Here is a 24,228-nt window from a genome sequence, read left to right on the forward strand (position 1 = left end):
GCTTGCATGAGCCTACCCTCAATAGTTAGGCGTATCGAGGATACTTCTGTAAAGGGGTTGTGGCCAACCCTGTCGATATCAATCTTCTCGATAGCGACTTCATTCCCGGTTGGGGGTGGCATGCGGCTTTCGGACCTGCCTAGGTCATAGGAACGCCGAGGGAAGTATATCGCGGAGTTGATTGGGACCCACGACCAAGTTGGCGCGGTCGATAGCTGCGGAATCTTCGCGGGCTCTGTTGGATCGCGCACGCGCCACAGCAATTCATTTTTCAGGTTGCTTTCCCATAGCCCCATTAGATATTGGTCTTTCGTCTCCTGATGCCTTCTCTCTGCAAGACCGGCAATCGCGGCGAGGCGATCTCCAGGTTGTGTGAGACCCCTCGACGTATACTCCTCCACAAGCTTCTCCCACTTCGAATAAAGGCCGGGGGGCTCAGCAAGCTTCCGCTTGAAACGATGTATTTGTAATGGATCGCTTCGATCGGGACTTTTAAGATAGTCTGGTGCTGATAATTTGGTAGTTCGGCCAAATGCACCGAGGAGCCGTCGCAGCAGCTTTTCGACGCGAGCTGAGGGAGGCTTACGCGTATTCCCACCGCCCCCGTTATCCGCTACTGCCACGGAGCATGTCAGGTCAAAGAATTCCTCTTCCGAACATTGCATTTCTTTACAGATCCAGACAAACTGGTGCGTAGTAAATGTGACGGTCCGACAGGACAGTTCATATTCTTGTAAACACCAGGCGCGTTTTCTCGTTGGCTGTTTCGCCTTCAGGTCCGACTCATCTTCTCCCCGGGCGCCGGGGTCATATTCCGAAGTCCACCTTGGCAAGACTGCATGGAGTCTCACAACGGCAGAAGGTCCTCCGTCGCGGGGCGTTAGTTGCAGAGTAGCAGGGGTAGTCTCTAAAGTCTTCCTTTCGACGAAATAGGGCAGTCCGGGGTCTGAAACTGGTGATATCACGGTGCAGAGAGAATTTCTGTAAATTCGAGCCATAGAAGCAGCTTCCTTCGCCCAATCATAGGGAGAGTCCTGGGGAATACAGAGAGCATCGATCCAGACATACCTCTCCTTCAAAGCTCTCGTTAGCTTGATAATATCTTGGAAACTCTGGGGGAGCTGAGATGATGGAATTCCTAGTTTGAAACGATCGATGTTTGTTTTCTTGAGGGTCCACGGCGAATCTTTAGTCTTTTGGCCCCAGCAATAGCTGAATGCTAAATACTTAGCTCTTTCGTTCGTAAGTTCTGCTCCGCAAACAATCCGCGGTTCTTGAGAGCCATCGGCGGGGCCAACGTCAAGGAGGCGACTGGGCAAGGCTACGTCTGGGTTCCGACATTGCTCGTGCTCGTTCAGGCATTTGTCGAGCCATGACCTGAGGATTCCCAAGCTCTCTTGGCTTGCTGATGGTGCTAGCGAGGGTGTAATTGCTAGAGTCGCTTATCATCAAGTCTTCATGTGCATGGCCGGGCTTGTATTTTGCGCCGTACCTGAAGTCCGAAGTCCGTTTTCACAGTCGTAATTCAGCAGATAATGATTCCATCCCGAAGCGAGGACGAGTTGGTCCTCTTGGGAGCCCCATTCAATCCAATATGAGTCACCATCCCCAGGCGGACCACGATTTGGCAGGCCGAGCCCTATTTCAATCTGCCGAGCCCGTTGTTGTAACAATATCAGACAAGAATGGCAACCTAGTCTAGCGGAGAACGCGAAGTTAAAGAACCAGCGATATAATTGATATTGGATCGGGGAGTGGTCATCAAGAAAGAGGTCGAGAGGAATGCCTTTGCATCTGTCGCATGTCATATTGGGCATAAAGCTGATACACTGGTATCGGGCCTTGTTTATAATGCCCCCGGAAGGTTGCCCAGGTGTCGTTCACTTAGTACCTACCATTATACTCTTCCCATCTCATGGTAGAGAGTCAAACTTGCTCTAGCTTTGCATCTTAGTTGCAGCGAATTTGATAGGCAGGAGCCCAACCTCTTCATCAGTCCCGCTTGATTTAGGCATCATCAGTTTTTCGGTTTATACTCAATGCCATATTATGGCCAAGTGAATAAACAGGGCAGTACTCATAAAGGCTCTGTGAAATCAATAATGCAATGTTGTCTTTCAGAAACTTCATCTTGATGTGCAAGATGAGTTTTGTTTCCCACCCCAACCCATATAAATCGACTTCTACGACTTACCCTACTTATTATATATATTGCTCTATTATAGACAGTAACGAGGAGGCTTTTTTTTTTCTCATTTTTTTTTTATCTAAATTGATTTCATTTCCTTTTTAAAATCGAGTGAATCTATCTATCAAGACTCCTTAATCCCATGTTCTTAAGTTCTAGTCCTCAAATCAGATCTTCCGTGTTCAGCTTAATGAACTCCTTCAAACTCATCAAGCCAGGCCGTCCCAACTCCTTCAGCCACACCTCGGCGGCGGTCTTGATCGTTCGCCAAGTTTGAGATTGATACGAGAGAGGTGCGCCGGCGGATATCTTTGTGAGCCTGGCACCGGTTCAGCAGTTCAAGTAGAAATGAAAGGCTTGAAATTCCCCGTGTCATAGCGGGCTCAGGCAAGATGCACACTTGAATTCAGACAATTTCCACGGTCCTGACTGCGATATCGCGCTGCCAAATTGGAACCTCCCGCATATCCATGTCGACTTCGTCAAGCACCGATCCGTCCAAATCGATATACACCGTCTGGGGAGCCAAATAGCCCGTCGGCCTCGACTTACTGCCGTGCCGGATGCGCAATATGCCTACGCGCCGGTATCGGGAAGACCCTTCGACCGCCGGCTTCAAGAGCAGCGCCGTTAATGATGTTGCGCCAATAGGGATCTTGGGCCGGAGGATAAGTGCTATGATGTCGTTCTCGTCCTCGGCGGGGGAGGTAATGGCTTCATCGAGATATGCGTAAGTTAGAGAGATGATCTCTTCAGTAATGTGTAAGACGGCATGGGGCCCCTCAAGGAAACTCATTCCCGCGAGCTCACTCATTTGGCTGAGAGAGCGGTTGGATGATGAAAGACATGGGGACTGGAATTTAACGCGAAATGTAGGGCCTGTGATGCGCAGCACCGGTGCGGGCGTCGACACTGCATCATTATCGAGAATCTCAGTAGAGGAGCCCGTCACAGCAGACTCAAACCAGTCCTCGAGATACGTCAGTCGCCCCGTCACATCGTCCAGAAACGCGACAAGGCAGTCCTCGGGAACCAAGACATCAGGCTCATTGATCCTCACATCACCCTTCCAACCAGCCCAACTCCAGCTCGGGAACTGGCCCCGTCTCTCATTCCCAACAGCCTCATGATGCCAGCCAAGTGCGCAGGCCAATCTTCTCCCACGACGGCGGTCGGTTTTATAGCGCAACGGTATCCCGTGAAAATGCAGGATCCCACTGCCCTCGAGCGAGCGAAAAATGCCCAAAATGGCATTTATCGAGTCCGACGCTTGCGTCAAGTCTCGCATCGTAAACCCCACAATATGCTTCTCCTTGAATTCCTCCCACAGATGGAGATTCCTCAACCGGAAACTCGGTTCTGAAGGAATAAATTTCAGGAATGAATCGTTGGCAGTTCTTATTTCGGTTCGCTTCAAGGCCATCGGTTTTTTTATCGTTTCGAGGCAGTGCATCGTGTTGCAAAGGTACGCGACCTGGCCGTCTGTGAAGATGAGCCGTCTGCGCGAAAGGTAGCCTTCTTGATACGTCCAGCCACGGGTTGCCCAACGGGACTGTGACAGCGTGTGTGATACGTGGGGGAATATTTGAACAAGTGCAACCTCGCCTAGGATTATTTTGTCCTGCCTAGGCCTGCGACGACGTCGCCTTCCATCTCCGACGCCTGGGAGGCCATAGGAGGAGTCCGTCCCGGCTGCGGCGATGATTGTTAGGTGGGCAAAAGAGTAGATTTTGTCCATCTGGGCAATTTGTTGTGCTTTGGCTGGACCATCCTCCTGATCGATGCACTGCTTAACGATTAGTCACCATTGCTATGAAGATCGCTCAGGCATAGACATGACGAACGAATTGATCTACCCAGAGGTACCCATACCCAAGCGCCTGGGTAACTATGATAGCATCGTCCACAACGGGCGGAAACTGACTTCCTGGATCTGCATCATCGGTAGGGTTCGGCCGGGGACACCCCCATACGTATGACAGAGCAACATACCGACAGCATGTCGGCGCATCCATCACGGCGCGGGTACGACAATCGATAACTCTGAGACCTTTGATCGACTGGAGTGGGCTTATAGAACAAGCGATGCCGTGCTTGCACTTGCAAAAGTTCATCCACTGCCTGACAACTGAGTAGTCGATAGAATCTGGCCGGGCCAGCCGCGGTCCGACTTCTGGGAGCCGCAGCTCCTCCCCGTCTCCCACTTCCACCAACGCTAGACACCCTCCCTCGAGCCATCCTGTCCTCGCGAGTTTTTGCACCTCCGACTTCCTCTCGTGGACCGGAAAAATCACCGTACAATCCGAGTACTCCTTGGCGTCACTGAGTCTCCGATACTTTCCCCCAAGGGCATGATTCGACGAGAACGCCTTGATGCAGAGCTGTTGGCCGTCTAGCTCGGGAGGTGTGACGAGTGCGAGAGCTCGGCAGACGGGACAACGAGACTGACGGAGCTGGTTGAGGGAGATGTTAGAGGCAGCGGATCTAAACGGATGCCGGCCCACTCGAGACGTCGGCGGTTCACGGATCAGACCTGCCCAGTCGACTTTTCGGCACCGACTGCAGAGGTCTGGGTGGATTGCCGTAGGGTGCTTCGGTAGTGAATTGGTGGGTACACTGCGTTCTTCTTTTTCATCGTCGTCGCCGGGTGACCATTTTCGCTTGAGGGAGAGATTTGACCATTCAGAAGCCCCTTGAGAGGCCGCAGCCGTCGAGTAAGATGCCGACATGACTCTCAGTGTCCTCCCGCCAAAGTTGGAATGGGGCGAAGAGGACGGAAAAGGGGGTCGAGAAAAGTATCCAAAAGTAACAGCAGACATTGCGGTTGCGGGCTGGTGCAGCAATCGCAAAGAGCTGATTGTGGCGGCGGCTGTGCAGATTTCCGAACGGACGATCTCTCAGAAGGGCAAAGATGTGTGAGTCTGTGTGCCCACCCTTCCTAAAGCTCCGCGCTACTTTTGTTTTTACAGTTTGAAATCCCATCTTGAAATGTGGCTGGGCAATGCTGCATGCATCAACGCCCGCCCCGAGAGAACGACGTATTCAATTTGTGGCTATCTACTCACCATTACACACCGGTTGTTTATTCACCTCCGCTACCGTCGGATTGCACAAGCGAGACCAACGATTTCGGGCTCCTACTGGGAGAGGATGCTGGAGGTTTACTCTGGTGGACGAAGCCAGCGACGTCCCTAGAAGGTTGGCATTGGGGAGAGAAGCCTTGCATATGAGAAGCTTTGCATCAAATAGTATGTTCGTGTACTGAAAATCTGTCGCCCATCATTACCGATTCTCGCGCGCTATTATACTAACCATACTTTTGTCGACCGCAGGTCTTCTGATGACTTAAATATAACATCTACCTCTTCCCCAAAGAGCCGGCCAACTCCAACCCGCTCATAAACATTGTTCTTCCCCGGAACGCTCACCGGTCTTACGTACAGAACCTTGTAGGCCGTGGATCTCATCTTCCAAATATTCCCGAAGGCTGCGCCTGTGTCTAAATTCTCTACACTCGCCACAACGAACGCGAGCACGGGCGTCGTCACAATGTCGCCGGATCCCAAAACTTGATACTCCGAATGTTCGACGGAGGCCCACCCTGTCACCTCGTCAGATACAATGCCATCAACCGTCACTTTGCGCCAGTATTCCCTCCCGAAGTCCGGGCTGTGGGCCGTCAGTAACGCCGCCGTGTCGGCGTCGACTTTGGTTTCGAAGTATCCGTGGATATTCACGTTCCACAGCAACCCCTTGAGCTGGAGGGCGAAGAAGCGACAGTCGTTACCGTGTGTTTGGGACTGCTGGGCCCCCTCGGCGTTCCAATCAAAGTCGGCCTTCCAGGCGTCATTCTCTTCATCAGTGCGATGAACAGGAAGTTGGCGAACCGATTTCAACCTGCATTGCTCCTTTAGCAGCACCTTCTTCTTCCCCTTCTTAGTACTAGTGGACCACCGAACCTCCATTCCGCGACAGGTCCCGTCACTCTCGAGTATCTTGAGCGAAGCCCAAGACCATGTAGGAAGACCATCTAGTCTGGTTACGGTACCGCTTATAATGGGCTCCCAGAGGAGCCCGTGGGCGTGGGGGAACCAAAGACCGCCGACGTAAGAGTAAGACAAGCCGCCATCAGGCTCCTTCTTCGCCTCTAACGCCTTGCTGTATTCGCTAGCCACGCCAGCCAATGCGACGAGGCGGTCTCCCGTTAACTTCGTCAGTCGCAAACCGGAGTAGCTTTGAACAGCCCTTTCCCACTGGGAGAGTATACTCTCCTGCGTTGAAAAGTCGCCAGTATCCGGGTGGTGCATGAACGCCAATTCTACCCGATCTTCTTCCCCGTTCATCTGAGTGTCTCTGCGCAGCACATAATCGCCAATAATAGACCGAGGGGCCTCAGACTGGCAGGATAAGAAAGATCCGCCGTCCGCAAAACTGAGGATCCGACGACTGAGAAGCCACTCTTGGTAGGCCCACCCACAGCTCAGAAGCTCGCCGTTGGTGACCCACGTCTTGTAGTCCCTGGTAACGGTTGTTGCGTCGACGCATTGGAGGTAGAAATACCCGTTGTGTTCGCCTCTTTTGTCGCGATAAGGGAGACGGGCAATTCTGGGTAGGGTACTCCGATCTACTTTGGAGAATAACCCCTCCTGGCTGTTTGTCTTCGTGGCAGCGACTGTGAGCCAAGCGCGCTGGTAGTAGTCGGCCATACGGACTGCCTCCCGTGCCCAGTCGTCCGGGTCGTCCTGAACTATGCAAATGGAGTCGATCCAGACATAGGCGATGCCTAACTTGTGGGCCAGATGACAAGCGTCCCGGAACACTGGCGTTAGCTGGACGGGGCGGTCGCCGGCGCCGATCCGGTCTGCGTAGTTTCCCCTTAATGTCTTTACGAGTTCTGTTTCGGGGGTCCACCTGTGGCTCAGCGCTATGTATTTTCCGGTCTGACCCGTCGTCTCGCACAAGGCGATGGAGAAGGACATCCCCCCCGGTTCCTGCGATGCCATGATTTTCACGCAACGAGTCGGGGGGGGGGGTGAGTTGTCGGAATCAAGACTTTCGCATCGTGACAGCGTCTTCCTGCACGAATGGTGCCTGCGACTGCAGGTCTTCTGCCAGTAAATAATTTCGTTAAACCGCGATTCAGGCCAAACTTCTTGCTCGGTGTCGGTGTGTAAGTTGCCGATAATGTCCCTGGATTCATGAGCGGGCGTGCCTAATAGTGGCGGAGATGATGATGTCTATTAGTCCTAGCTTAGCGACGGCGTAGGGTGCAGATTATTCCTTTACCTAGATCTGCGGCGACGTGAAACCAAACAGTGGGAGCCAGATTTTCAAAGACACTTTCTCTGTTGGTGTGGGGTGGAGCGTGAGCTGAAGCGTAAGCACCCAGCTGCAGTATTTTCAATGGTTCTTCATCCCCTCCTCGTCTCCTTGTGTCAACATAGAAATGGACCCATGTTGGTCTCACAACTTCCCTGAGGCGGCTGGGCAAGTTTCGTAGGAACCCCGTTGATTGTAGCCCTCCCTTCCCCCTGCGGCGCAGTGCCTTGCTAAGGCAGCCAGACCCCCTCTCGATCTCTGACAGCAGCAGGTGTTCGAGGACAAGGTTGCAGAATGAACATCCGCCATCTACCGAGTCAAGAAGTTCCGTGAGCGGATACCCTCGGTATGGGAAGCCATCGCCGTTATTGAATACTTGGATATCGAAGGACTGGCAGTTGTTGCAAAGAGCCATCTTGTTTTTGTGACCCCGATTGGCAGCATTGTGCGAAGGGAAAAGAGAGGGAGAACAAGAGACGGGAGGAGAAAGTAGAGATGAGGGAAAGTCCCCATATGCTAGGCCTGGCGCAGAGCCTGGTCATGCACACCACACCAGTTCAGAGCGCGATGAGTCCTGCGGTTACATGAACGACGAATCAAATTGTTGAGGGACTTGAGGGGTCAAAACACTGCCCCTTTGCGTCCGAGGAGCTGAAAGATGAGCGGAAGTGACTGTCCCGCCTCAAATCCTAGTTTATTTTATTTCTTGGGTCGATTCTTAAACCCTCATCGACCCATCGTCTGTCTCACCTCTTCCCCATTCGAGGACAAGACGTCAAGATGTCAGTCAATCGAATGCGGGAGAGGCCCAATTGGCGACACCGGCTTCTCGAACTTACCTTGATTCCGACAATTTCCGCTGGCGTTGTCGTGATGTTTTCCAGCGCGAACGTCAGCGACTCTCCTAAAATAGTTGGATTTCTTCGCCATTCGCCCCAGTACTCTGCCAGCTGGAAGCTCTTCGCCCTGGACGCATTCATCATCGCGGCTATCATACTCAATACGATTTACTTTAGCGTATTTTGGCATCACATCGATCGTACGAGGCTCAGGAGTGGAATCGCATTGGCTCTGGCCTCGATCGGCGTCATGCTGGCGTCTGCCCGCCTGTCCGCTACAGGCAAACTCTCTTTCTCACCTCTTGACTTACAATCGATACAAGATAATAACCCAACCCTGTCGATTTATTCCATCGACGATGCATTGCGCAATTGGCGTGGTAAACTTCGTTTCTGGTCGCGGTTACTACTCGGGGCTTCTGCGGGCCAGTGGGTCATACAAGCCGTGGCAGCTGCGTTTTGGGTCCGCTTCCTGCCCGACTATTGCAGATACCCAAACACGTATCGCCCTGTAAAGGATACGAAGAATGGGAAACCGCGAGCGAAGGTTCGCGATGAAGAATCGGCGTCTCCGGTGGAGGCTAGCTCACGCCCTCCCGGCCCTCTCGCTGCACTCTTCGAAGAACACGAGAGAGCTCGCGACAAATCGCAGACCACCAGGAGCAAGGTAAGTTCAACCACAGATACCACCGGATGATTGGGTTCTGAATCGATGGATATATCCAGATTTTCGCACGCGCTATACGGTCTGGCGAGGGAATATCCACGTCGAACTGGAGCAACATCCAGTCACGCACAAGAGCAGGCCCCCGCGTCCACCCGGCAGCCCGCTATTGGGCTCCGCGCACCATAGTCCTGGCGAATTTTAGATGGGTATCTATCGCAGCGTTCGTGATGCGATTGCCAGTGGAGATTACACTCCTTGAATTGATCCGGAAAAGCGGTGTTGAACCGCGTTGGTTGGTTCTCCGAAACCACCCCCAGAAATAGAGGCCGCACCTGATCGCTAAACCTTACGTCCAGGTACCGTTACATGAATCTTGCAATCTTGCCTCTGTTGGCCTTGGTTAGTGGTGCGATTACCCTCCTCATGTGGCGCTGGACACCGTTAGACCTCACGCTTTTCAGGCGACTGCGGGTGCGAGTGGACTGGGTGTTCCGGCTCGGCTCTCTCGGGCTTCTCATTATCTTAATAGCAGTCGATTTTGTTTCCGTGATAACGTATTTGGACAATCCTGACGCGCATAAAGGCGCGATAGCGATACAAGCTCTATACCTCGTGGCATTGGTAACTCCATCTGCAAGTCTATGTTGGGGTTCCCGTTGATCTTGTGGCTAATCGGATATCGAAAACAGAGGTACAGTCGACTGTGAATCTTGGGAGTTGTGAAGTTGCTCTCTGGTACCAAGATCAAAAGTAAATCTATATCAAGACTCGATCTATGAGATGGAAATGGCACCCCAAGCCGAGACAAAGGCTCCTAGTAACAGTTTATAAAGCTCATGTCTGAAATCGTGAACCTATTATTGCAGTTACCAGGGGCATGAGAGATACCGAAGTCGCACCGGTTCCCCAGATCGTTAGCCTTCCAACACAAAAATTGTGAATATAGGACCCAGAAGTGGCGACATACACTCACAGGGTCTAGCGACAATAGATTCTTCCTCCCCCATTCACTTAATGCAAATGAAGTCCGGCCTTCCGGCTTGGCAGGTCCAGCAGGAACCTTTGAAGTAGAGTTTGCAGCCCGGCATGCTGCTACTGCAGAGGCTTCCATCCGAGGAAACTGGTACCCAGCCCAACGAGAATTCTAGAGGCCAGCTCATTGACATCGCCGTAGGGGTGGAATGCTAAAGTTGCCGTTACGGAGAAATTGAGAAATATCACTTGAAATATAACTAACTATTGGCCGTCATTTAGAATCTAATATAACCCCGGATTCCCTAGATCCATTGACACCCTTACCCCTTATTCGTCTGCCATACAACTTAATATCCCGGACCAATCTTTAGGAGAGAGAGGTCCCAGAGAGCGTTGCCAAGATCTCGGCAATATAATAAATAAGCCATAACGGAGATGTTCTTGTCGCTAGCGCATAGATTTCCCCGCAATATTTCGGCCGGCATGCCGAGTGCTGCAATGACCCGGGAGAGTAATCAGGTTTCCCAAGCCATTGATTGATCAAGCAATATATGTTGATCGGCACTGGACGTTGATGAGAAAGAGAAACGGGAAAACCAAACAAAAGAAATGAGGAAGAAGGAAGAAGAAAAACAAAGAGGGAATCCGTGCACAGTAGAAAAGAAGGTCATCCCTCCTATTCGGTCCAAGGTATGGTCGAAGCTGCGTAGCGTAGACAGTAATAGTGGACGCCCTCCGCACTCTTCCCCGGAGCCCGCCGCAACAATGTTTGCCAACCCAATCCCCCTTCTACTTCTAAGCTTCTTATCCGTGGGGCTCACAGACGCTGTCTCGGCAAACACCCTAGCTCGCAATGTTGAGCGCCTTGAATCCGTCCGCGAGATCAAGGACGTCCAGAAGTCCTTCGCCCAGCTAGCCCAGTTCGGAAGATGGGCCGATATGGCGGACCTCTTCCTCGCCGACAACGGCACACTTCACTGGGGTCACGGCGGCCCCCTCGACACGAACAACGCCGACATCGTGAAGGGCCCGACCGAGATCGAGAAGTGGCTTCGCGAAGATGCGGGCGACATGGATGGCATCAAGCCCGGGTCCCTCCATACTCACCTCAACGAAATGCCGTTGGTCAGCCTCTCTGAGGATGGACGCACTGCTAAAGCTCGCTGGCAGGTCTTGCGCCTCCTTGGAGATGGAGCCGGAAAGACGCGCATCCAGGGAGGCGTTTACGAAAATGAGTATGTCCGCGTCAACGGGGACGGAGAGTCTCTTGGTTGGAAAATTTCCCTTCTCCGCTACTACCCGATGACGGCAGGCGATTACGCCCAAGGATGGGGAAATGTGGGCAGCGGATCACGCGCATTGCCCATCATCCCGTACCACTTCACCCCCGACGAGGCGGGCATACCTATCCCGCTCCCGAGAGAATCGGACTCGGACTCGGAAATCGATGTTGCCGACCTCGCTTACCGAGTTAGCAGACTAAATGCCGAAGATGACGTCCGCAACCTTCAACACGCATACGGCTATTACATTGACCAGCGCATGTGGACAGATGTCCTTGATTTATGCAACCCTGATTCTGAGATCATCATCAACGGCATCGCTCATACTGGATTGGACAACATTCGTGGGGCGCTAGAGGGGTGGATGGGTCCTGAAAGCCTCGCTCAAGGGATCTTGAATGAGCATCCGATATTCGATACCATGGTGGAAGTTAGCGCCGATGGAAAGACCGCCGTGGCGAGGGGACTCGAGATGGGCCTTATCGGCGACGCAGGTAAGAAAGCGGGCGCGTGGGAGTTTAATATATTCCGCAACAGTTTCGGGAAGGATGCGGATTCCGGCCTATGGAAAATTAAGACAATCAATATTACGCGTCTCATCGAGGCCGACTATTACCCCAACGGATGGGCTGACGGAGGGAATCTACCGTCGAAACAAAGCACCATCGAACCTCCCGAGTTTCTCTCGCACACGTGGCGGCGCTCTCACTCCATACCAGAGGACTATTACTCGGCGCCGACGACCTCGGGTAATTCAACCGAAGCCCTCCTCGAAACCCTCGAGGACCAACTAGCACAGTCTCTCTCCTTCGACGAGAGCGAGAACGTCGGCTCCGCCTACGGGTACTTCGCCGACGACATCCGCTGCCAGATGTTCGCCGACTTGCACGCCGAGAAGGGCTTCAAGGAGTCTCGGGGGGTTGGCTGGTATTACACCCGCGACCGCATCGCGCAGGCATGTTTGGCTCGGTACAACACCAACACTCCGAACCCACAGCGACCTAACGTGCCATTTCATTGGCGGCTGCAGCCTGTTATAATCCCGTCGAGAGACGGGAGATCGACGAGCATGCGGACGAAGCTGCTACAATTTGGGACGTCGAGCGGGAGCAAGGGAGGGTTCAACGGCGTTTGGGGATTTAATGGAGGGATGTACCACGATCAGTTTATTCTCGAGGAGACAGCTAATGGGACAGCAAGGAGGAAGTTGTGGTGTCTTACTATTGACGAGTTCTACTGGCAGTCGCGCAGTTGGTCCGGAGGTTGGGCTGGAGCAGGTCAACGAAAGAGGGACCGAATATCTCCGAGGCAAGGCCTCAATAACTATCCTCCTGACGTCGATCTCAAAAACCCCAAGCTTGGAGACAGAGAAAGGGGCTTCGCGGGTGGGCCTACGGAAACAGTTGCATACCCAGCGATCCAGCCCATGTGGTTTTCTTACAGGAACCCTGTCAGTGGAAGACTTCCCCAGCATTATTGGGGGCCAGGCTGTGTACCTTGCCGTGGGGCGAAGCCTGAGTGGGCGTTAATGGAGAACGGGTTTCAGGAGCCGCCAACCGGGCCGTCAATTGTGTCCGCTATTATGATGGAGGGTTCTAGGGTTGTTGGCAACGTGACTGCAGGACCCGAAGAAGCAATGTCTGGCATCGTGGAATTATGGGACGACAATGATGTACTATTACAGTCGGGTTCTTTGGGCGAAGATGGCAGTTTCTCATTTACTCTCTCGGCGGATGAGAGCCCAGAGAATGACTTGGTTGTCGCTTATCGTGGCAACGATATTCTCAGGGGTGGAAGAGGAAAGGTCATCTAAAGAGTCTATAAGTCAGATAGACTCGAACATGTAGTTCTCAGGAATTCCTTTTCTTCTTCTCGATATTGATATATATGTTAGTGGGACGACGTAGGGTTCTTTCACTGAAGTCTATCTTAGACTATCGATATGTAAAGTGTGAGCTCGAGATGGACTTAAGCAGATGATATTCACTCGAAACCGTACGAATATAGAACTACCTCGTATAAAGCCGTAGGTAGTGGAGGTTGGCTTCTCTTAAGTTCTCTGCCATTGAGACGATGGAAGTGAGAGCGAAGGAGCAAAAAGCAAAGAAAAAAGGACCGATAAAAAAATTCTGGACGCACCCGGAATCGAACCGGGGACCGCCTCTATGCTAAAGAGGAATTATACCACTAAACCATGCGCCCCCGTAGTTGATGGAGACGTACAGGGGTTTGCCATGAAAAGACGGCCGAGACAAGGATCGTGTTACTAGGTGTGTTTAGAGTATTCAGAGTCTGCGAAACCTTCATACCTATTATCGGAACCACGGGAATGGAAGAAGAGTATCACTAGAGCATATCTTCTAGGGTTGTTTTCTACCTATCACCAACTTCTTTCTCGCTATCTCGCACCGCGGAATTCAATATCACTGATGGAAGCCACCTACTTTTCCTTCCTCGGAACGAAAAGACTGCGGAATGAACCAATTCATTCCTACAGGGGTGGGCAACGGGACTTATTTATGGGGTTCTTGTGCCTCGCCGGTGTCAAGCAGCTCACTCTTCGGCCGCAGAGTCTCTAGAATTTGGCTAGAGGGCCTTAAGTGAAGGCTCCTAAGGTAAAAGGGTACAGAAAGGCATCGAGCATGTGCACGGAAACTGGAAATATTAGAAGCTCTAGCAATGCCTTCCCTACACATCAATGACTTGGATAAGATGGGGGCTGTGAAGGCTCAGGCTGTAGCTTCATGCTCGACCGATGTTTTTCATGACGTGCCCGCTGCAGTTGTGTTCCATCAAAGAAGGGCGCATGGTTTAGTGGTATAATTCCTCTTTAGCATAGAGGCGGTCCCCGGTTCGATTCCGGGTGCGTCCAACATTTCTTTTTGCACTTCATGCTGTCTTTCCTTTCATTTTTAATTCATTTATTTGCTATTTTTTTTAACTGAAAACGAAATACGGTAACTGGTTTGTGTCGTTTGTAGGAGAACTGGTGGTCTTCATGGAGTATAGATGCTATGATACGGACCCTTTGCTCGGTTCATTGTTGTTCGCAAATTACCATCAACGATGAAATAAAATATGCTCTTCAGATTTCTACTGGATGGGTCTGGTCACCACTGGTTCCGAGAACGGACCAGCACGCCCCCTCTATCGTGTCTGAGTTGGCTCTGCGGTTCTTCTCAGCCCCCACTTAAGGCGAGGGAAGATAATAGCTTTTACGACTATTTGATGGGATCGTGGCTCATAGGTGAATCTATCTTCAACGCTTCGTTGCTCCTATGCACGGCTCAAGTCACAAGGAAGTTGTAGATCAACTGTCTACGGCGATATTTAACCGGAGTGATTGAGCCACTAGGAGGATCACCTGTTAGGTTCTTTAAGATTTTGCACTTGCTTAGTCCAGGGAGAGTGTTTTTCATGCCTGCGTCGGTCACGAGTCTTACTTACCATAACGATCTGCCTATTGATGTCAGATTCAGTAAAGGACTTCCGACATACTGTAGCTATATACCGAATGAAGGCTCAGATTATTGAAGCTCTTCGAGTTTCACAGTCCAATCGGTCGGGTGAGGGCCCGGTGGGGGATCCGGTGGGGCGTAGCAGGTGTCGCGTCTCGTCTTTTCGGACACTTTTCAGTTGTTTCGAAATGCCATCCATCGTAGAGCTCGGATGATTGTATGGCGATCATGGTGCCATCCCTGCCCTGCCGTTTACTGTATGTTCCAGGTCCAGAGGTCCACAGGCACGGCAATCAATGTCGGTCGTGCATGCATCAATCTTTCATCATAACAGTTGTACCAATAGAGGATCCATAAAAGAGATTCAGGTCGATGCTCCACCTTAGAGTGAGGCTTCAAGATGATCATATGTGGGCCTGTGTGTCAAAGCCGTTTCAAGCTCTTTCCACTCCAACGAGCGGGCGGTCTTTGGCGATTAGGCGCGACTTGTTTCGAGTATGTTCTAAACACGTAGGATATGTCCAATGGCCTCCTTGATGAGTAATTATAACTATGCAGTAGATATTTCCCGGTACGGCCTGCCTCAGGTGTGGAAGATGGTGGTAATATTCCAGAAGACCTCAAATCTGTGATTCTCTGATCGACAATCTCAGATCACCCCACGGCGATGAGACCGATGCCGTGCCAGTAGCTATTCAGTAAGATATATCTTACTAATTCAAGGATTATATCTTTTATCGACAGGCATGCTTGGTCAGGGAGAAGCATACAAAATGTATTGGCAGCCTGATATTGTCCGGGCTTCGGGGCTACCCTGGAGGTGCCACAGTAGAAGTGGCCTCGAGATCGTCTGTTTCTTTTTTTTTTCTTCTTCCTTTGAATGAACAGAACTACGCTGGGCGTTGTTCGCCACGATGGCCACGATGAACGATCGTGACTGGAAGCTCGGTCTAATTAGAGCAGATCGAAACACATACCTGATTCCGTATAGCGTTGTCGATTTTCGAGACTCCTGGGTCCGCGACAGGGTTCGACCGCCTTCTCCGTCGTATTCTACAGACTCTACACGCTTTGGTGACGAGGAATCACCCTTGAGGCGATATGATTCTGATGATACGCTCAAGAGCCGAGTGGGGGGTGAGCAATCGGAGCAGGTGCTCGGCAGTACTGAAATCTACGATAGGCATGGAAATCTCAGGTTGATTCCTGTACGAGACCGATTCCCAGAGGAAAGGGAGGAATATTTTGACCCGTAACTAACACTCCCATCCCAGACGCCGACTCCAGATCCAAAAGGTGCGCGTTCAGTATAGTTATGGCACAACAAGATCTCTGTTGAATAACCCCATTTCTAGATCCATTAAATCTACCAGAGTGGCGCAAATGGCTTGCAATCGGCTCTTTGTGTTTCTGTAAGTTCCCCGTGCCTGTGTGTTGCGGTCCCCCCATTTGACCTCATGTTATAAATATCGGCAGTCGGGTCCGTATCCCTAGCGGTCGAGATAGCCGTTGGCGGCTTGTTGCCGGTCTTTCTTCTCGAATATTCCGGCGTTGATCCTCGCTCTACCCTCAAGAATATCGATCTCAGGAACAATCCGGATCCTCTCGCCGTCGTCCCTGATGGTATCACACCCGTCCCACTTGCCCAAGTGTCTCTCCTGGCAACCATCCCTATGCTCAGCAACGGCATTGCTACTTATCTCCTCGTACCGTTATCAACAGCAATTGGGAGACGCCCGGTGCTGATCCTGACGTCAACTCTCTCTTGGACGTCTGGTTTCTGGGCTGGGCACAGCACATCTCTCAACAGCCACATCGCTGCGCGGGCCATTCACGGATTGGGATCCGGGGCAGTCGAGGCGTTGCTTCCGTTGATTGCACAAGATATGGTTTTTATCCATCAGCGGAATAAAGCGGTAGCTACCATCATTGCCAGCCAGGTACGTTTTAAATTTGTAAACTACTTCGCGTATCCCGACAACGGAGCGATGAGCGACTGACTATGACCATTTATTGCAAAAGGGGCCAATGATCGCATTGTTGGGCATCCTAGGCCCATACGTTTCGGTGAATCACGACTGGCGATGGATATACTGGGGCACCTCATCCGTCGGCATCGTAGCCTGGATATTGTTGATACTTTTTGTTCCTGAGACTAGAAAACAGCGGTCGATGGAGGAACTCAGTGAGACCCCAAATACCTTCCCTTCCACTTTTGCGTTGTCTCTGAAGACTGAGGAGGGTAAACTATTAGACGGACAACAGCTATGGCCAGTCCAGCCTGGTGAGAGTCGCACAGCACTTGACCACGCTACCTATGGGCACCGAAGACTGTGGGACGATGTTGGCTTCTTCCAATATGGCTACCTCTGGAAGGAAAGTGGCATTCAAATCATCGCCACCCTTAAATCGCTGTTCTTCCCTGGTATCATTTGGTGCATACTCCTACAAACGGCGTTCGGCATCGTCATGGGCGTCACCATCCAGGCTGTCTCCTTTGCTCTGCTCGCTTCTGGGTACGCATTATCCATCCGTAGATGTCTTACCAAGCATCAATTAATGCAGGCCTTGCATTCTAGAGTGCCTTTCGAGCTTACAGGCCTGAGCCAAATTCCCCAAATGCTGTCGACGGTCGTCATCTTCTTTGTTGGCGGACCAGTGGCGGATAAAGTCGCTCTATGGATATCAAGACGCTTCGGTCGACGCGAGCCCGAGTACCAGCTTCCGAACCTGGTCGTCCCAATCATTTTCGCCATCATCGGCACTCTCATCTTCGGTTATGCCAATCAATTCGGGCTGCACTATGCCCTGCTCCTCCTTGGTACTTTCTTCACTTTGACAGCTACCTTGACCTGTGCTCCCATTATCAACAATTACGCTGTTGAGAGTTATCCGCAATGGGCCGGGTATGTCTCTTCTATACATTCTGTATCGATTATTACCTATCAAGAGTTTTATTGACGAGTGGCTGTTCAGACCTGTGCTCGTTAATGTGTCAACGTTCCGGCTTTTCACGAGCTTCTTCTTCACTACACAAGTTACAACTTGGATCTCTCAATTGGGTAGGCCAAACTTTTTTTCCCTCTCATTCTCACAGCTAACAACTTTGATCACAAACAGGGCCGTTGAGGTTTATGACTTACCTGGCCGTGATGCTTCTGATTGTGCTATGCGGGATTCCACCGCTGTTCCTCTATGGAAAGAAAATCCGTGGCTGGACCTCTGGCAGGGTCGGCAGAAAGCGGACAGCGGGTCTTTGGAGGCGTTAGTTGTGAAATATGCAGCGAGTTATCGTGCTAGAACATCGGAGATGTCGTGAAACGACTCGATGGTTAGATAGATCCGTAGACCTTGTATCGAAGAACGTACAAGATAGGATAAATGGCTCCATACGGATCGATTGTTCCCGCATCCGCAGGAAAGAAATACATTTTTAGAAAGATTTTCCGATAGAATCCCATCGTCGTGAAGACGGGAAGCAGGAGAGAGACTTGGCGAAAGACTCAGGAGGCAAGGAGACCTCCTAGGTTATTCCCAAACTATATCTACTGCAGGTTTTTGGGAATTATTGTCAAGGAAAATGCATATCAAAATATTTAATGTTTCCGAGATTGAGGACGCCCTTGGTTAGGGCTAGCGAAGAATTTGGCCTGTGTATAGTGTGGAAAGAAAGAAATTTCAATTTCGATGCCGTCGTTCATCGAGTGCTCTTTTTTGGGCATCGGTGATGGAATAAGAGCGGTGAGACTCACGACATTGGATAAACTAGACTTTAGAGACTATCAACTCGCCTCCGGCATCTTCCGTGTAAAGAAAAGTGGAATGCGTATCCAGTGATCAGCCACGGCTCGTGGAGTCTCCTGAGAATTTGTACCCCGCTTCAACACGCGTGATCTGGCGCAGACTTCACATCTCTCGGAGGCGACGACGACAAACAAAGACAGATCCCTGAATCTCCCGCCATGCCAGGATCCCCAGAGTTCAGCTCTCTCCCCACCGAAGTCCTGAGGGCCATTTGCGTCCAGCTGCAGGGCGACCACGGTCTTGGCAATGGAGATCTGGCACGCCTATCCTTGACGTGTCAAAGGTTGGGCGATATCGCGCAGTCCATACTCTACCAGCACTTCCATGAAAGACATGATGAGCCTGGTATCAATATTGATGGGGATGATGGCGATGAAGACGACGACGGCCGGCTCGTCCCGTTTCTGCGAACAGTCATTCTCCGTCCTGATCTAGCTCGGTATGTGACGGAGCTATGCATCGACTTCCATGGACGTCCTTGCATGACGGAAGAAGATTTCGACCTTTTCAAGGAGACTGCAAGCAAACATCAGTTCGAGCTCCCAAGAGAGTTTATCATATTCACCGATCCTCGAATAAAAAAGCACGGTCCTCTAGACTTAGAGATCGATCCAACCACCGCCAGCGGCATTGAAGTTGTCCTGCAACTGCTCTTGTTGCACTTGCCAAACCTTCAATCAGCCGAGATATACATTCCGAATTCGCTAACGACTTTCCCCCACTTGGACATTGTGGCTCGCCAGCGGGAAGGTGAACACTCCGGTTTGGCTTCATTTCGTCGTCTGGGGATCACAAACTACGGTAGTGGCGTTCGGCTTGGTTCTATGAGGAACTTACTCGCATTCTGTCCCAATCTGGAGATCTTGCAGGTTTCTCGCTGCAGGAATGTGGTGCCGGACCTGCCGTTAAGTAATCTGGTTAAGCTAGAAATCGATCCCGGCGATCTCTCTTTCAATCATCTATCGGAACTGCTGGGCTCCTGCCCTAAGCTCGAAGCCTTCAAATACCGATCCGAATGGAACCCCAGAGTCAGGTTTTGGGGCCTAGACTTACCGTTCAACCCCAGAGAAGCTCTTGAAGCTCTCCGACCATTTCAGGCACAACTGAAGATTCTCGAACTCGATCTCAGCGAGCGCGATAGATTTTCCGATCGCGAGGAGGAAAAGGAGTTTATCACATCACTACGAGAGTTCTCTGCACTCGAAAGGATTAAACTCCATTGTTCCGCCATTTTCTCCGGTGGCGAGAGGGCTCAGCCCGGTTCTAGAAACGGCCGATTCGCCGAATTACTTCCCGGTAGCGTTAAGCATTTGATCCTGGTACAGCCGTATCCTTCGATGTACCGTGATCTTTTGAAGCTGGGGAAGTGCGCGGCGAGTCGTTTCCCATCTTTGGGTACTGTCGAGGTCCAATGGACGCCGAAGAACATGCCCTCCGGTTTTACCGTGTCCCAGGTTGCTGATATTCGCTGGATGTTCAAAAGCCACGGAGTCGATCTTCTGTTAGACGATCCTACGCCTGGAAGCATCTCTTCTATGCCTCGTTTTAGTATTCGACCCTAGCTTGCGTTCCTTTTGTCGGAGGTGGGCTTTACGTAAAATAAGATGAGGTTAATATATGGAGTTTGGCGCATCTAAATTCATACATCGAGTGATTCTTTGCGATTAATACGTGTTTACCGCACGTAATTTTGTGGGGTCATCTCATTAACATCATCAGTCGTACCAGCTATGCAGGGTTTGCTAGTATGAGAGATCTAGGGAGCGCCCAGAACAGCCGGATTAGCCCATGCAATCCACGACGGCAGCACATCTCCGCCTTTCTTGTTGTAAGGTCCTCAATCCTATCCCCAGCCATCTATGTCGGCTTAGCTTCTACCCCTAGTTTTTGCTCACATACGCCTTGATTATGTGGCTGCTCCGGTTTCTCCAGGTTGACCTCGTACTCTTCTTCCATTGTGTCCCTCTTGAACCTGTATGTCTGATGATCTGGATCCGCTTCCCACTCATTCTCGATAATGGGCTCTACTTCTGGAATGATGCCATTATGTTTGAGGCACGGCGGGAGTCGTCCGCCGTGGTTGTTTTGTGGAAGGTAATTCGCTTCCTTTCGCAACCGATAAAGGAGTGACTCGTGTAGGACGGCGTCGGGCGGGATGTCTCGTGTGGACCCAGCGTTAAGAGGGAACCTCACATTCACCCACTCGTTATCCTCGAGCTCCCATCGCGTTATGAAGGGGAACCATTCTATGCCAGGTTAATATTGACACAAGGCCCTTGTGGTTTAGGATAGGAAGCTTAACTCTTACCCATAAATATCCATAGTAGCACTGTGAAGAAGCCCGTTCCTTGGCCAAACTTTAACGCATCGTGCATCACGCCATCAAGAGCCTGATACTTCCTCTTTTTGAAACGTTTCTTGAACCCTTCCACATTCGGCCGCCACTTAACCGCTGCCGTCGGATCCTTCCGTCCTACTAGTTCAACCTCGCGAATCATCCACGACAGCGGGATATCGCTCATCTGGAACGGATCTGTCAAGATGTCTTTGGCCTTGGTGGGTTCCTTTGCCTTGCTGGTCCTCCAGAAACTTTGCACGCGCTTTCCAAAATTCTTCAGCTGCTGCCAAAGCGTCGGGGTCTTTGTTACCTCATCCGGATCGGGAGCCACAGCCGGCCAACCACCACCAACATCTCCATGACAGCCGGGGAACCAGACTTCTTTTATGTCTTCCTTCTCGCCGTCGTGGGCTAGGGCACGAATATCCTGCGCCAAAAGAGCGGGCTTGAATTTGACTCGTCTCTCGTCGACAGCCACGGCATGCCTCACGTAGCGCGCCGTTCCCTTGATGGGAACGGGGATGGGCGTCCTCGGCTCGAAGACGGAGATGGAGTTGACGCAGTCCCACACACCGAGAAAGTAAACCTTAATATTCCTCTCCTTTATTCGCCCGTTGCGACAAACCACCTGCTCCTTACGGCAAAAGGTATCACTAAACGCCGTGATCTCATCCCTCGCCACTTCGTACTGCTTTCCGTGATGCACGCGACTATTTCCCTCCTCGTCCCTGAGCGGAGTCTGCTCGTCATCCTCGGTCTCGTATCCCCTGTCCTTGTCGAAGGGCCTCCAGCGACGCCTGGCGTGGGCGTAGTCATAGTCGTCGATTTCGCCGGCGAGGTAGCGCTGGTACAGGCGGTAGGCGAATGGGACCATTTCTTCGTTGCCCTTGCAGAGGAGGCCGACGGTGTGGATCATGCGGGCGAGAAATTTGGCAGTGAAGGCACCTCGGCTGAAGCCAAACATGTAGATTTTGTCGCCCTTCCCAAAGGTTAGCAATGGTGCTTGGTTTTTCATTCGTCGGACAGATGTGTGTGGGGAGGTGTATGGGTGTCAAGGGAGGCGGCTTACAGAGTCGTAGTATCGCATCAAGAACCGGTATCCAGCCATGACGTGGGCATCAAAGGTCGTGCCGACACCTTGGTCTATCGTCTGCGAGATGGAGCTGCACATCTCCCCATACCAACTCTTGTGCACAGTCGTTTCATTGATATCATATGTGCCGATACCAGCTAGAAAATGATGAGCGAAGAAACCAAAGAGAGAGGAAAATAATAACACTGAAAAAAGTAAGAATAAAAATAGGGGAGATCCGGTCAGTCTTACTCTGGTAGTAATGGTACTGGTTAGGGTCATTGCGGTCTAGTTTGCTGAGGATCTTGACCACGTTTGTATCCGCGTTCGAACCACTGAACTTGTTGCCGGTGCCATCGAAGCAGAGGATTAACTTTTTAGGTTCTTTGCCGTCCTCGATCTCACAGGCGGTTGAGGACCTACTTAGCGACCCAATCGGGCTTTCGGGGTGCATGTTGACAGAAATGAAGAATAAGAGCACAGATACAGACGGGGGAGAGGAGAGCATACCTGACTGGGACAACTAGAATAAACTGGAAAGCCGGGCGGCTTGGCCCATTTAATCTCCCGGCCTCTGGGTCCTGATGCCGCCACCAGCCAGCTCCCTTCTCATGCTTCGTATTAGAATTAGGCACACATAAGCGATCCCGCCTCCGAAAACACCTCAACATGCTTGCCCAGCTGAACCGGCTCCCCCTCTTCGTCACTTGGCAACGACGAATGCAGATGACTATCGTCGATAGCTGGAGACGTTGACCCGCAGCGCGGCAAATCCTATCCGTCTTGGACCCCTAATAACCAGGGTTCAAGTTAACGTCTCAACCGGTTCGGGCCGTTGGATATTTCTGGACACCAGCGGGAAATAGTGTAATGTCCTTGACAGTAGTGGTGCCCTTGTCCGGATTGGAATGTACAATATCCTGCCTGCCCTACTGCTACTGCATGCGGTCTCTGACCGCGTTTCTATTTTTCCTTGGCCGCGGGCTTTTTGCTGTGGGGAAACAGGAAGTGTAGCCAGCCACGCGCATGCTATTGTTGCAGGACCGGGAAAAGATCAACCGCTTTGCATGAATCAGACTGGGAAGCTTGAACGAAGTCTATCCGCTCTTGCCTGGGGGATCGGACAATATGTGGCCGGCCACAGTCTCCACCCGTATGGGAGTTCACACCATCTTCAAAGAGGGACGTCAGAAAAACAGAAAAGAAATTGCAAAAGTAATTATGATGAAATAATAGAATTCTCACACCGCATTTCGCAAGCTCTCCTTCCTAATTCCCCCAGGCTTTGTGGAATATTTCGTGTGCATCCACAAAGCTACACTTCCCCTCTGTTCTGGTGGCTGAAGAGATCTGCGAGGCTAGCGCACGGCACTTGCCCCAGCTTGTCTTGGTCGACCAACCACCGAGACCTACCGAAGTGCAATTTTAGTCATTGGGCATCAATGCAACGGACCAGTTCTTCCCACATTCTTCATTGAAAGTCAAGTTGAAGCCGTTTGGAGTTCTTCATGTAGAGCAAAGAGGAGCAGACCCCTAAGCTCTGTGTGGGGCCACCGATAGGGCTAGAGAATCTTTATTCCCTAGTCCTACTGGTGTCTACCCGCTTGCCTTTCATTCTTAACTCCGGGCAATTCTGAGCCAAGGTTACTTCTTGTCGGAGATATAATAACGTGGGTTTACATTTGATGAGGCAGTCAAGGATCAGATACTGGTCACCATGAGCCCCGAATGCAAAACGCTCGGCAATGACGGGCTCTCCATACTCTTCATCGTCCATTTCGACATGTGGAGCGAGGAGGCTAAGATATTAACGGCCATTTTAACCAAGAATAGTGCTCTGAGTGCAACACACCAAGTAGCCTACAGCAGAGACATGCATTTCGGCGATGATCGCTTTCCCTCTCTTGGGTTGATCCTCGCACGGGCTCCGGATCCGGCGGACCCAGAAAATACCTAGTTCCTACTACTGCAAGCCTAGGAGATACTATGCTTGACCTGCTTGCGCCAATGTCATAAAGGCTGATTATTGAACCGTGTGCCAATCGCGCGACCGGCAATATTCTTGGCCTTGGATTGACGTGCTGTTTGAATACGAACGACCCGCTGCAAAATGGCGGCCTCCCCACGGCCACCTTCCCCTTCGACATGAAAAACTGTAAATGACGGTGACTTTGCGATATAAGTATCAGCTGATCATTTATCTTTCCAAAAATAGGATCATTTGGGCATCGGATGCACACGTAGTCCTCCTTCAGTTGTGATGTCGTGCCTGTTAACATGTGCGT

The 24,228-nt window shown here is 51.3% G+C and overlaps 3 protein-coding genes and 1 pseudogene across 3 annotated transcripts; 2 read left to right on the forward strand and 2 right to left on the reverse strand.

The window, feature by feature from the left end:
- Positions 1 to 2,594: 2,594 nt before the first annotated feature.
- Positions 2,595 to 7,191, reverse strand: SAPIO_CDS4690 (uncharacterized protein; the record flags this gene model as incomplete). The annotated part of the gene is made up of 3 exons (XM_016787178.1): positions 2,595 to 3,974; positions 4,033 to 4,641; positions 5,626 to 7,191. 3 exons carry the CDS (start codon positions 7,189 to 7,191, stop codon positions 2,595 to 2,597), a joined length of 3,555 nt encoding a protein of 1,184 aa, XP_016643287.1.
- A 3,562-nt stretch (positions 7,192 to 10,753) lies between these two features.
- SAPIO_CDS4691 lies at positions 10,754 to 13,084 on the forward strand (annotated as a pseudogene; the record flags this gene model as incomplete).
- Positions 13,085 to 15,643: 2,559 nt separating this feature from the next.
- SAPIO_CDS4692 (uncharacterized protein) lies at positions 15,644 to 20,095 on the forward strand (the record flags this gene model as incomplete). Its single annotated transcript, XM_016787179.1, has 8 exons — positions 15,644 to 15,937; positions 16,004 to 16,025; positions 16,085 to 16,141; positions 16,206 to 16,669; positions 16,752 to 17,245; positions 17,309 to 17,635; positions 17,850 to 17,993; positions 18,670 to 20,095. 8 exons carry the CDS (start codon positions 15,644 to 15,646, stop codon positions 20,093 to 20,095), a joined length of 3,228 nt encoding a protein of 1,075 aa, XP_016643288.1.
- A 295-nt stretch (positions 20,096 to 20,390) lies between these two features.
- On the reverse strand, positions 20,391 to 22,397 carry SAPIO_CDS4693 (Short chain dehydrogenase reductase family; the record flags this gene model as incomplete). Its single annotated transcript, XM_016787180.1, has 4 exons — positions 20,391 to 20,779; positions 20,842 to 21,850; positions 21,941 to 22,101; positions 22,196 to 22,397. 4 exons carry the CDS (start codon positions 22,395 to 22,397, stop codon positions 20,391 to 20,393), a joined length of 1,761 nt encoding a protein of 586 aa, XP_016643289.1.
- Positions 22,398 to 24,228: the final 1,831 nt, after the last annotated feature.

Source organism: Scedosporium apiospermum (genome assembly GCF_000732125.1).
Source record: "Scedosporium apiospermum strain IHEM 14462 chromosome Unknown SEQ_SAPIO_0093, whole genome shotgun sequence".
NCBI lineage: Eukaryota > Fungi > Ascomycota > Sordariomycetes > Microascales > Microascaceae > Scedosporium > Scedosporium apiospermum.